Source organism: Asparagus officinalis, chromosome 9 (assembly GCF_001876935.1).
Source record: "Asparagus officinalis chromosome 9, Aspof.V1, whole genome shotgun sequence".
Taxonomy (NCBI): Eukaryota; Viridiplantae; Streptophyta; class Magnoliopsida; order Asparagales; family Asparagaceae; genus Asparagus; species Asparagus officinalis.
Window position 1 is genome coordinate 47,348,185 of NC_033802.1, and position 14,245 is coordinate 47,362,429.

At 35.3% G+C, this 14,245-nt stretch overlaps 1 protein-coding gene across 1 annotated transcript; it reads left to right on the forward strand.

Annotated features, from left to right (window-relative positions):
* LOC109824232 (probable beta-1,3-galactosyltransferase 14) lies at nucleotides 5,520-14,041 on the forward strand. The gene is made up of 7 exons (XM_020390767.1): nucleotides 5,520-6,052; nucleotides 7,522-7,674; nucleotides 7,774-7,856; nucleotides 7,935-8,034; nucleotides 10,840-10,953; nucleotides 13,017-13,159; nucleotides 13,736-14,041. Exons 1-7 carry the CDS (start codon nucleotides 5,682-5,684, stop codon nucleotides 13,828-13,830), a joined length of 1,059 nt encoding a protein of 352 aa, XP_020246356.1. The 5' UTR covers nucleotides 5,520-5,681; the 3' UTR covers nucleotides 13,831-14,041.

Sequence of the window (14,245 nt, forward strand, 5' to 3'; positions counted from 1 at the left end):
TAGTATTCTCTCATCCTCAATGACCCAAGCCGAATGACTATGAGAATGATTGACCATGGTGATGTCTGGTACGGGCTGCACGTCAAATAAAATTGATTAAGTATATTGAGAAAAATTAAAATTAGTGCAAATGCTAAGGAATATATATACCAAAAACATTTTACCTATCCTGAGCCAATATGGTCTGAACAATGACTCGCCTGGAGGTACAAAACGTCGGGATGTATCGGTCCCGGATCCGTAATGAATATATCTAAGATTAAAATATTAGAGAACAATGTACAATTCGTTAGATATTTTAGTTGAATGACTGACTTAGTCATATATCAAAAACATATTACAACAAACGAATGCACGATGTGAAGAAGGAATAATTTGAAATCAAACATTACAATTAGATCCCAAAACATAGTACAAAACGCTACAAATTACAATTACAAATGTCATACGGAAACAAACATAGTATGAAACGTTACAAATTACAAATCAACGCCTAATCCTAGCTGGAAAACTGTTTTTGTTATGACCCAGTTGATCGTATCTACTGCACTTATTTCTCCTCCTAATTCCTTCACGACCGTCATCCATACTATTTCTAATTTGTACGGTACGAGGGCGCCCCGCCGACCTTTATACAAAGGAGGTAATATCTGTGGCCCGTCTTGTGTCCAATGTCGACTATCATATGGTTTACGAAAAATACTCTTTGTATGTTTGTTGATAGTTGGAAGTAGAATACCAACCCGTGACGAACTCATAATGTTAAATCCTCGCACCACCCTGTAGATCAGAACAAGCCGCGACAACATGTGAACAAGGAATCCATTGTAGTTATGGTACATTGCACGTGCACGTACATATGTGATCCACTAACATATTAACTTTGTAAGAGTGGTTTTCTCTATGTGATACTCCCTCATTAACCTCCCATTTATTAAAACTATATCTTATGACGTGAAAGGATCGAGCTTTCATAATCCGAGCCGCTAGCATTTCATCAACCTTCGGTGTGAGCTCTGAGCGGATATTTTCACCAAGTACGCAACGTCGAAGAAAAAAGTTATTAAGTCTGTAAAATATTTTAGTAACTAGTGACTATATTGGCATACCGCATGCTCCCCTAAGCATGCCATTGAAACTCTCAGAAGTGTTTGTAGTCATCATACAGAACCGTCTCCTATCATCTTCACATAAATCCCACTTATTAACATTGTGTGGTCCCAAACTAGTTTCGATCCAATCATGTGCGACTCGTGAAATGAACTTAATCCTCTCTTATATTTGATAATAAACTAATTTTTTTGTTACACAGCCGGCTTGCCAATGAAGATCTTGAACCTGACTGTTTCCATACTTCTTCTTGAAGTTGTCCCTAATATGTCGCAGACAATAACAATGTGCATGTGGTGATGGGAAATGACATTGGAGTGCTCTTGGAATTCCTTTCATCCTATCAGATATGAATGTAACCGACCTCGCCCCCATACTAGGGATATGATATCTAATGCATGCAAAAAACCACGCCCTATTCTCTGTGTTTTTAACATCATCCACTGCAAACGCCAAAGAAAACAACCCGCCATCCGCATCAACTCCGGTTACAATAAGAAAAACACCTTTGTACTTACCATATAAGTGGGTGCATCAATGCTAAGAAGAGGGCGACAATATTGGAAAACCTCAATATAAGGGCCAAATGCCAAAATACACTTGTGAACCGTCGTTCTCCACCATCAACAGGGTCTGATGAAACTTCATAGACAGTCCCAAGATTTTCTCTTTTGAGTGCTTCAAGATAATATTATAAGATCTCATAAGATTTGTCCTAATCCCTAAATATTTTTATCATCGCCTTCCTCCTAGCATTCCAACACTTATTGTATGATACATCTAAGTTGGTCACTTTATGCACTAAAAGACGAATATCTTTCGGTCTTAGATCAAGATCCTCCCCTAGATGCGGTAAAATCAACCGATATATAAAAGAAGAGGACACATGCTTATTATTCATCTCCCATCGAGGATTGCTACATGTGTGGAGTCCGTTGTATACCGTGATTTTGAAATGTCCAACATTATCTTCGCCTTCACCATATTTGAGATAAAAACAAACCACATTATAGCTTGTTGTGTTATTTTTTGTTGGCCTAAACTTGACATTTTTGGCAATGGCATACGAGCGAAGCGCATGAATCAATTTCTCCATACTTTCAAAAAGATCCCCCTTCATGAATGAGAAGTCCTCTCCCTGTGTAGCATCACCGCTATTAGTGCAAATAGGAACATTTTCCATCATGAAGTTATCAATCTATTCTTCTGCTTAGAGTTTATCGGGCAGGGCATCCTCTAAGACAATATACTCATTATTAGTACAACATTCATCAATGTGTTGGTTGTCCCCTTCATCACGATCTATCATCGTCATGCTATTAATTTGTAAACCGTCATTTTCATCATCATTCTCGGATTCTTTCATCACGATCTATCATCGTCATGCTATTAATTTGTAAACCGTCATTTTCATCATCATTCTCGGATTCGATACTTGCATTATCTTCTTGATATGCTATTAATTTGTAAACCGTCATTTTCATCATCATTCTCGGATTCGATACTTGCATTATCTTCTTGATAGGCCGTGTTAGTATCGAAAGCATTTGAAGTGCCCACCATCGAAGGACCGCTCATGTATTGTCATTGTGTCCAACCTTCATCTTATTGCAGATATAATAAACAGACAGAGTCAACTTCAAGGTCCTCCAACATGCGGGAGTACATTCCGTTGTTATTCAACGATTTGCCCAAATTCCTCTGATTTTTTTCAATAAACAATTCGACCGAATGCCCCTCGCCGTGTAACACTCCAATGAAACCCATATCATAGTCACTTGATATTTGAATGTCGCTTGTTCTGTTCCCCGTAACAGGATAATTGCAAATAACATTGAGGTGATACTCACGTGAATTGGTTAATGTAAGTTTGTGTAATCCATTAACCAATTCATCGAAAGTACACGATTTTGTTATAGACAACGGTCTCGTCACACCTCCTTTATAAATGAGCATATTATTTTTGAGATATTTAATCTTCCCATCATATGAACAAAAAATTACGGTTCAATCGTTTATCATTACCTCTGAAGAGTAAAAAAATTCATGATCAATATTACACGAAAAAACTTTAAAAAATGTTACTTACCATTAAACCTATCTTATCAATTTTAGAAACCCATAATTTTAACCAAATTCATATATCAATATCAAACATATGTAGTAAAACTAACATTTACATTTTTTGATTATTTTCTCTCTAAATACACAAAATTATTTAAATTTTCTTCATAAAAATAATTCACAAGTAATTTCTAAAATCTAATTTTTTTCCCAAGTAATCATCATGATATAGTGAGAATATACAAGAATTTAGGAGGAATTTTAAAAAAAAGATTTTACCTTAAAATTTTCCTAATTTTCGGTGATCTCCGGCGATGATGGCGGCGAGAACGATCTACTCCGGTGAGGATGATGACCGCCAGCGGCGGGGACTTCGGTGACGGCGATGGGGACCGACGGTGACGGGGTTGGTGACGGTGGGGAACGGTGAAGAGAGCGTTAGGGTGTCGGTTTGGGAACAAATGAGAGAGGATGATGACTTCGGTGAGGATGATGACCGCCGGAGGGGGGAATTCGGCGACAGGCGACGGAGTTGGTGGCAGTGGCGACCGGTGAAGAGAGGTTAGGGTTTTCGGTTTGGGAACGGGTGAGGAGGGTGTGCGGGATGGGTGAATACGGGGCTGGGCCTTAAATAGACGTCTACAACTCCACTGGAGTTGAACTCCCGTGGAGTTGTAGTAAAAAATTTTCCGAGAGTTGACTCTCTGGAAAATGGACTGAAACTGCACGGGAGTTCAACTCCCTGGAGTTTTTGGTATGTTACAAACTTCACGGGAGTTCAAGTCCCGTGAAGTTTGTTTAACCAATAAAACTTCACGGAAGTTGAACTCCCATGAAGTTTTAGCAAATTGTTAAAAACCTACTAAACTTCACGGGAGTTCAACTCCCGTGAAGTTTCGAAATATTTTTTTCAAAAACCGACTTGGTTTCAGTGCCAGGCTGAAACCAGGTCGGTTTTTGAAATTAAGTGCAAAATAGGTCGATTTTTGGTATTAAATGTTGAAAGGGGTTGGTTTTGAAAATTTGTCCATTTTTTATAAGATTGTGCATTTTTCAACTTGTTGGTCAGGTCATAAAACAATTTCTTCTACTATTTTTTTTGGTTTCATTCAAAAACTTGGTATGCTAATTTGGTAAATAGTTTTTGTAAAAGTCCCTCAAGCTCTAAAATATTGATATTAGTCAGTCAATTAATAAATACTTGCAGTTATTCCCTCAAATACTTTAAAATTTTGAAAATTACTTCATCAAACTTAAATTTAGTCTCTTAAATCTTTAGAGGTTTGGAATTACTCCCTTAAATATCCATAATTAGTTGAAAGTACTGCCTAAAATCTCTAAAAATTTTGCAAATTATTAACTTAAATTTAAAACTAGTCCCTCAAAATTTTTTAGTCACTTTGAATTTCCTCCCTCAATTGATCATATTTTGAATTTAGTCTCTCAAATGGGTTTATAAAAACTTAAAATTAGTCTCTCAAAATATTTAAAGATTACGAATTACTCCCTTAAATTAAATGGTCATAATTAGTTGAAATTAGTAGTTCAAATCTTTATAAATTTTGCAAATTACTACCTCATGTTTAAATTTAGCCTCTTGATTTTATTAAACATTTTAAAATTCCTCCTTCAAGTGTTCATATTTTGGAATTAGTCCCTCAAATGGATGATATTCTCATCGCACTTATGTTTGACAATAATTTTGCCCTATTTGGGTGGTAAGTATACAATGGTGGTCACAACCATAGTTTCTTCTTTTTTAGTTTGAACCAAATATTAGAAAATGAGGGAATCAATTCACACATCAACCACTTTCTTGTGTTTTTAAAGTGAACCAAACTAAAAAAAAGTGACGGAAAGTAATTATGCCACATATTTTTTGACGAAGAAAATACAAGAAATGGACAAATTTTGAAAACAGACCCCTTTGTAAAAATATTCCCAAAAAAGATCCGTTTCCACTTTATTTCTGAAAAACGACATAGTTTCAACCTCAGGGCTGAAACTGGGTCGTTTTTTTGCGAAAAGTATTCCCAAACTTCACAGGAGTTGAACTCCCGTGAAGTTTTGTCTTGAAAAAAACTTCACGGAAGTTCAACTCTCGTGAAGTTTGGGAACATTTTTCGCAAAAAACGACCTAGTTTCAGCCTCAGGGCTGAAACTAAGTTGTTTTTTGCGAATATTTTCAAAATAGATTTTTTTGGGAATATTTTTGCAAAGGGGTCTGTTTTAAAATTTTGCCCAATACTTTTTCAAGAACGTGGGGGAAACAACAAAAAGTAAAGAAAAGTGGGCATTTAGAAAATTAAAGAGTTCAGTTTCACTTAGCCTGAAATACATTTTTAAAGAGTACCAAATTCAATATACTCGAGCAAGTAACGACGACGGCTTCTGTGGTGTCAGACTCCAAGAACAAAGTAACAGCGACAAAGCTCCTCTTTTGATCTCTCAATTGAAAGCCCAAACCCTGATTCATCCATCCAAATCCTAAGCCATCGATCGATCCGATGCCAACCTCACCCAAAATCTTCTACTCTCACGCCACCTCCCCTTCCCTCCCCTCTCGCCTCCGCCGCCTCTCCTCGTCCCCCACCTTCTCCATCTTCTGCCTCATCGTCGGCATCCTCGGTTTCCTCTTCGGCTTGATCTCAGTATCAAGACCTCTAATTTCGTCCCGCGGATGCAGCAATTTCAAACCCAGATCCGTTTCGGTCGCATGGGAGGAAGGGAGCGGGGGCGGATCCGCCGGATCTGGATCCGGCAGGGAAAGGCATAAGGTGATGGGGTTCGTCGGGATCCAGACGGGATTTGGATCGACGGGGAGGAGGAGGGCGCTGAGGAAAACCTGGTTCCCTTCGGATCGAGAAGGTCTTGTCCGGTAAGTGAATCGTGTTGAATTTTGAAGTCCTCGTGAGTGGTCCGATGGGTTTGTTTTATTTGTTTGGTGATGAAAGGTTTGAACTTGATTGATTGTGTGTGCATTCACATGTTGAATTTTACTGTTTTGTCGGAAAAGTATAGACGTTTCATTTTGTTTAGATGATTTACCCTGTTCCTTTTATATAGTTTTCTCTATTCAACGTTTTCCGTTGTTATTTGATTTGATTTGTAATGTTGGTAGTAGAATTTTAGTTATTATCAACATGTGAGTGTAATTTTAGTTCCGCTTTATACATGATATGTGAAAAGTTTTATGTTTTTAGAAGTGGAAATACTTCCCAACTTTAAGTTTGGGTACATTCTGTAACTGTTGAAAATGTTTTAGTAATTCTTGGACACGCTTTAGGTATTTCATAAGTTGTTGTAGGTATGCAAAATTGCAATTCGTAGTGTAGTTCTCTAAACTTAATTTTCTAAATTGTAGTTTTATATTGTTAAACTTTGTACATGGTTGGACACTTGTGTCCGAGACACCCGTTTTGACACCAGTGCTGCCATATTCCAAAAATTTGAGGGATGGTTTCAATACTCATTGCGCACTGCATTTGAGGTTTGAGTTTTAGATATTTATAGTGCTAGACCCTGTATCGAGTTTGAGGACTTGATCTCCAAATTGAATACGCGCTCATGTAATCACATATGTGGGTGCATAACCTGCATGAACCTGACTACTTGGCCCAACTACTTACTTGATCGCAGATGCGGAACTCGGCTTCACACATTTATGCGGCCACTATATTGTTTTAGAACCCTGGCTAGCATAGCTTTATGGAAACCTTGATTCAAATCATATGATACTGATATCTATTTGTATTATAAGATATCCTTTATTGTTTTAACTTTGAATTTGAAATAGGCCTAGACTCATCATCTTTCTCTAGATAATTTATCACTTCTTATGTTGAAATATATCCTAAGTTTATGGTTATTATTTTTGATGTTTTCCCAGAAAATATGGTTTTTAGCATATGTACTTATATAGGATATTATGCACGCACCTCAAACTACAATTAGTATAAAGTTAGTGCTTTAACACAATCATAAAATGTGTCTTTGAAGTGCCCAAAAATATTGTAAACTGAAAATTGATGGTAAACTGAGGGTGCATTTGGGATAGTGTCTAACATGCCCAAAGCATTATAGTAAACTGAAAATTGACGATAAACTGAGGGTGGCAATTGGAATAGTGTCTAACATACCCAAAGAATATTGTAAACTGAAAATTGATGATAAACTCTGAGGGTGCATTTGGAACAGTGTCTAGCCTGTGTTCGACAACTCCAACAAGGCAAAAAGTATCAGTTTCCAATGCGGAACAGTGTCTAACCTGTGTTCGACAAGATTATAATAGGCTTACTAGTATTTGTGCTACTGCTTTCTTTTATAACTATGACGGTGTCTTTGCAGTTTGGAAGAATCAACTGGTCTTGCTTTCAGATTTGTGATTGGTAAGACCATTGATAAGTCAAGGATGGCAGCTCTGAAGAGAGAAGTTGAAGAATATGATGATTTCATGCTTTTAGATATCGAGGAAGAGTATGCTAAGCTTCCTATTAAAACGTAAGTAGTTCATAATTTTTTTATAGAGAATATCTGCAGTTTTTAATGGTATTTTGCGACTATGGTAGTTTCACATTCTCATCAAGTCCTCTTATGTAGGTTAGCTTTCTTCAAAGCGGCCTATGCCTTGTATGATTCTGACTTCTATGTTAAAGCCGATGATGATATATATTTGAGGCCAGGTGATTTGTCTTTGGTATATGGTTATTTTCATTTATGAGTTCTTGTATGCTAAATCTATTGATTTCTTTTTTTTGCAGACCGGCTTTCCCTTCTTTTGGCTAAAGAACGTTCTCATCCTCAAACTTACATTGGCTGCATGAAGAAGGGTCCTGTATTTACTGACCCAAAGCTAAAGTGGTTAGTCATTTTCTAGCTGTGAAATGGCTTCTGTAGGTTGTTAGTTTTTGATGCAACTCCTCATGTGAAATTTCATCTGGGTCTAGGCATATATAAATAAAAAAGAGCAGATTGTATGTAGTCCTAAATTAAAGGTAAATAGAAATATATAAACTGTCTCAAAAGGACCAGAAGTTATTTTAGATGGCAAAAATTGTTATTGTGGTTAAAAGAGGTTTAGCTACTTTTTGCATGTAAAGTTTTAGGGACATGCTATTTTATGTGAGCTTATTTAAATGAATATCTCTTATTTAATATATACTTTTAAAGTGCATGTGCTTTGCATGTACATGTATTTATGTTAGCACTTCTATCTTGAAGCCGTACCTGTACCTGACACGTAACCGTACCTGTACTCCTTGGACACTCCTTGCATATGTGTGTACATTTTTTTGGAAATGTACTCAATTAAACAATACATGTTTTAATTTAGAATACTGGTCAAACATTTCCTAGTCATAAATTCTACCCTTCAAATCTACTTCTTGAAACTCGTTGGGTTCCAAAGTATAATTTTAATGATTGGTTGTGTGTCTACTTATATGAATTTAATTCTCATAACATGTGCGTAAAAGTACTGATCTTATGTAAACTATTAATTTTGATATTAATATATGCGTATATAAATATTTATATAGCCGTGTGCCTGTACGCTACCTTTTGCAAATTTACCGTGTCCTGTACCCATGCCCGTACTACCCATACCCATGCTACATAGCTGTAAGGGAATATCTTTATAACCTAGCATAACTTCTCTAGCATTCAACCAGGTAATGCTTCAGTTATCTGCGGCTTCAAATTATGCATATTATTAGTTTCTTATCGGAGTTTCTGAAAGGGTCTAACATTCTCACTTTAACCAGTTGGTGCAGCGTAACATATGAAATAAAGCAGTTGATTTCTTCTTTTCTTTCCTTAAGAAGGTTGAAGCATCTTTGATTATCAATTTTGATTCCTCTGCATTCTTTGATTCAAGTACTTTGACATTATTATGAATTCCATTGGTGCAAATATTCAAAGCCAGAAAATTATGGTGCCAAAAGTTCTTCCAAATTGCACAAAAACCTCCTTGCTGATGATGATATACTTCAGCAAGTTACAGGGTACCTTGATTGCACTATAAATTCTTCCAAATTGCAAAAACCTCCTTGCTGGTGATCATATACTTCAGCAAGTCTCAGAGTGCCTTGATTGCACTATAAATTCTTCCAAGTTGCAAAAACCTCCTTGCTGGTGATCATGTACTTCAGCAACTTTTCAGAGTACCTTGATTGCACTGTTTATTCTACAAGATGGTTCCACGTTTACATTTTTTCACGTGACCTTGTGCTACATCACACTGAGATTTAATCATGGACACGTTCGATGTAACCTTATATTCTTTTCAATTAACTAGAAACATTCCGTTTGATCCTTTGGCTTATATGTGCCTTGGAAATTAATGTGATTTGAGATATTAAACGTTACCTCTTTCTCAAGAGTGCTCTTTTATAGATTGAATTGTTGTTGTTTTTGTTACATTAGCTTGTACTCTATGACAAAGAAAGAACTTTAGGGCATCTGCACATAAATTGACATGGCACCACTGTATGAAGGATTTCATGTGCCTATTCAGTTTTGTAAATGTTGTGCTAGGAGCATGGCACCACTGTATGAAGGATTGCATGTCAAGTTATGGTCAGTATCTTTTGGCCAGATTTTCGTTACCACAGTTTGATGAAATGGAATTTGTCGATGGATGATTAAAAAGAAATTAATTGTTGACTGAAGTACTAATGAAATGATTTTACACTTTTCAGCTTACACGAATAACGTAAGCTGAAATTCAAATTTAAAATATTGACATCTGTTTACTGTAACCTCTCTTAGAGTGTCTCTCTTTAACTAAGACAGAAACCTTTTTTTCCTCTTGCAACCTTTCCCTAAATTTTGAAGACCAATTTCATCTTATCATTTACAGCTATTTTGGCTATTTGAAACAGCCTGCATAAAAGGTAAATAAATTTTGCGGCACAACCTTCAAAAGTATGACACTATCTCCGAGCTTAAAATGGATCTTATTTTTACCAAGGATTTCTATTGCGATTTCTAGTTATTAGTGAGAGATAAACTCGATACAGAAAATAATGCCTCATAGTAGACAAGCTTAAAAATGGAGCTTATATTTACCAATGATTTCTGTGCTATTTTCTAGTTAGTGGCAAGAGATAGTCTGGATAGGAAGTAATGACTCATGGTAAACAATCTAATGTCTCTTACCAGTCTTCAATTTGCATTGGTTTAGTGTTAAATATTTCCTAATCATTACTTGGTATAGGACAAAAATCCGTTATATAAGCATACTGAGCATATGCTAATGAATGAGTGCTCACCTGAAGGAAAGAAAGTACTGCCTCATAGTAAACAACCCAATCTCTTTCAATTTGTAGTCTTTTTGTTGAATTTATCTTAATCATTATTTTGTGATTGGCATAGAAAAAGTTGCATCTGAACACACTAAGCACATGCTAATAAACAGGTGTTCACCTGAAGGAAATGACATATGTAGCTTGCAATATGAATAAGCTTCATGACAGTCACAATCTCTCTCAATCTCATTGGCCTACACTCCAACCTTGGCAGCCTTGTTCAGTCTTGCTTTTCACTTGGGCTTACCTAGAATCCATTTGTCGTTCACCTTCTCATAGACCTCCTCTTATGTATTCATCAATAAATATAATGAGATGAGATGCTCACTTATCATTTTTGTTTGTGGGATTTGTGCAGGTATGAGCCTCTTTCGTATTTACTTGGGAAAGAATATTTTTTGCATGCCTATGGTCCTATCTATGCACTTTCATCTGAGGTTGTCGCAAGCTTAGCTTCCCTAAGAAATAACAGGCAAGTTACCTTTTCTTCTCATGAATAAAGTGTAGTCTTCTACAGCCATGGATTTAGGCGGCAGACTGCAGCTCTTTACCTTTTTTCTAGTCATGCTTATCAATTTCTTTCTTCAATTTTTCTTATGTTTGTTTATTTAAGGTGAACTTTTCACACATGATTTCTCCAGAAAGGGAAACGTCAAAAAGAAATCTGTATACATACTGCCTGTTCAAGGACACCTCACCTCAGCTTACTTGTGTGTGTCCTTCTGCATATTGTAAATAAGCACAAACTCACAATCTATTTAGAGAAAGTGTAGTTTATCAAATCAAATTCTAGAAGTAAATCTATATGCCATGAATAGAAATAATCAAATTAAAAAGCAATTCTAGAATAGTAAAGGAAGCATAGGCTATCAGTCTATTAAAAAAAATATGACCTATCAATTTTATTTTGTTTCTACCAAATACTAATTAATTGATAATTCTAGCATGACCAATTAAAACATAAAAGAAGGCAATTCTAAATCATACTAGCGTCATCTAATCCTAATTATCCTAAAAAATTTAGGTACTCCTAAACTATTAGCAAATAAAGAAACCATGAATAAAAGTAAGAAATTAAACTAATTAAGAAGACGTAAGAAAACTAACTAACTAAAACATGAAACTAAAGCTACCTTAAAAAATGATAAAAATCAAGAATTAAAATGACAAAAATAAAAACTCACATTGAGAGGGCTTGGCCTCTCTTGTAGACTCAAAATTTTCAAGTCTTTATTGTCAGAATAGAAGAAGATTTTTGGAGAGGAATTTTTTTTTTTAATTTTACTGCAAAAACTTAAGTTTTTAGAAATTTAGAAGGCCACAAAAATAGTAGCTCCCCTTCCTAAAATGGGTTACAAAAATTTTCATGACCCTCACCCTCATTTTAAGCCCCCTATTTTATAGCCTTCAGGAACCCTTTACAATTATTGGATCAAACTTGCTCTCTGAGAAAATCAAAATTAACCATTGATCAATTATGTTATCTACTTATTGATGAGCTCATCAATAGGCTTATCGATGAGTCCATTACAGATTCGCCTTCTGAGTTGACTTGTTGACTTTTCTTCATTTGGGATCCTTGGGCTTCATTAGAGCTTCAATTAGGGTCTTTGGGGCTTCTATTGATCTGCAAATAATTTTCATTTGAGCTCCTCTTTATTCAAGCTTTATTTCCTGAAAATTCATTAAAAACACTTTAGTAGTAATTAAATTTATTCAGAAATTAAGTAATGAAGGTATGAAAGATTTTCATTAAAAACACTTTAGTAGTAATTAAATTTATTCAGAAATTAAGTAATGAAGGTATGAAAAAGTGTCATTCAGTACACAAACAAATATTTGTTTTGGTTTAGATCCCAATTGAACCTTAATCTAAACCAATATGTTTAAGCAAATAAAAGTCCAACTCGACATTACAACATTTTAGCCGATTTTCTTTTAAGGTCGAAATGTCATCTGTTATCAAGAAATCATGATATACTGCTCACTTACTGCAAAGAAGGAAAGAATATTGGGTCCATATCGTTTTTTGGCAAGCCTTATAAAAAGATATATCGGCTGGTATATTGGTTATGTAGGGGTATCTAAAACAATGTTGAGGAGGAAGTTCTGCTCTCTAAAATCTCACTCTACTAAGGAGGAACAGTCTGCAAATAAAAACGGGAAGCTGACCCGATAGGCTTCTGTATCGCAGTATGGAGGCAGATAGAGAAGTAAGAATTTTATGCCTTCACAGTGCTTATAGTGCATCATTAATACTTTTGTACGATGCAATGATATGAAGCATACCCCAAGTAATATATGTTTTAGTATATACCAAAGTGGCATGCTAAAATATGTTATGTGGTTATGTTTGCTAATTCCATGTGTATTTTTCTATGTATTGGTTATTTCTTCTAAATATACCTCATGATGACTAAAACTTACTCATTTAATTAAACTTCAGCATAAATATTCTAAAATTTTTAAGCCTATATTATATTTCGAAGCGTAGTTTCCTATGTGACAAAACATATCTTAATTTTATGATTGCAGTAATCGTTTGTTTAGCAATGAGGATGTTACTATTGGAGCTATGATGCTTGCAATGAATGTCAATCATGAAGATAATCGGGCACTTTGTTCTCCTGACTGTACAACATCTTCAATTGCTGTTTGGGACATTCCTAAGTGCTCAGGTTCGTTCAGTTTTCCTCTGTTTTTTATTTTGAACTTCAGTATTACATATGATGAATGTTGCCTATAGGGAGCTTTTATAGTTAATACTTGATTAAATCATGACTTTGAATATGATGGATGTTGAAGCGTGCATGTTATACCTTTCTGAAAAACAATTCTGATATTATCATATTAGAACAGTGTTTTCTTTGACGTACTTTTAGTAAAATCCAAGGCGTCTGGAATAAGAGAATTTCAATTATTCTACTGAGCTAATGCATATTTTATTTGAAATAGCTGAATGATCATGCAATTTATGTAAATGGTTTAGTTCAATCTAACACGTATCGGGTATCTTTTCTTTTTTCTTTTTTCGGCACATATCATAAGCACCTGGAGGGTAATAACAATAGTAGTAGAAACAAGACATTCATGAGAAGAATCTTGATAATTTAGTAATTATTATATGTGCAGCAAATGTTGAATTCTATTGAACTATGCTTTTGACATACAAAACTTTGATTTCTTGGAAGCTCTCCTTTTACATAATGTATGGCGTTATTATTGTTCTTCAAATTGACTTTTCCTTTTTCCAGGGTTATGCAACCCAGAGGCGAAGATGTTAATGCTCCATAAAAGAGAAATTTGTTCGAGCAGTCCTACTTCAGAATCTTCAGATTCTGATCAATAGCCGGTTTTGTTCAGTTCATACTTCTACCAATCAATACCATCCAAGAGAAGCCTGTACCAGGAAACCATCCCCAATCTGGGAACAGTGTGTGACTGAAATTCATTGCTTGCCAGATGCTTATTTATTTGCTATGGATCACATTCTTCTGTATATGTTCATCTTGTCGATTACTTTGAAGTCATATACACAAATTTTGTCAATTTTTTCATTACCCATGCAGACTGCAGATGTCCATTTATTGTTCGATAAAATGGATAAATGCATTACTGAATAATTGAACTTGATAAATTTGTAGCTTAATATACAAAGTTGATTATGAACCAGATTAATACCTAAGATAAAATTCGTATTCAGGTTAACAGATTTTCATTATCAAGTGGATTAGACTGGCTTACTAAAAGCCAATCATGATCAC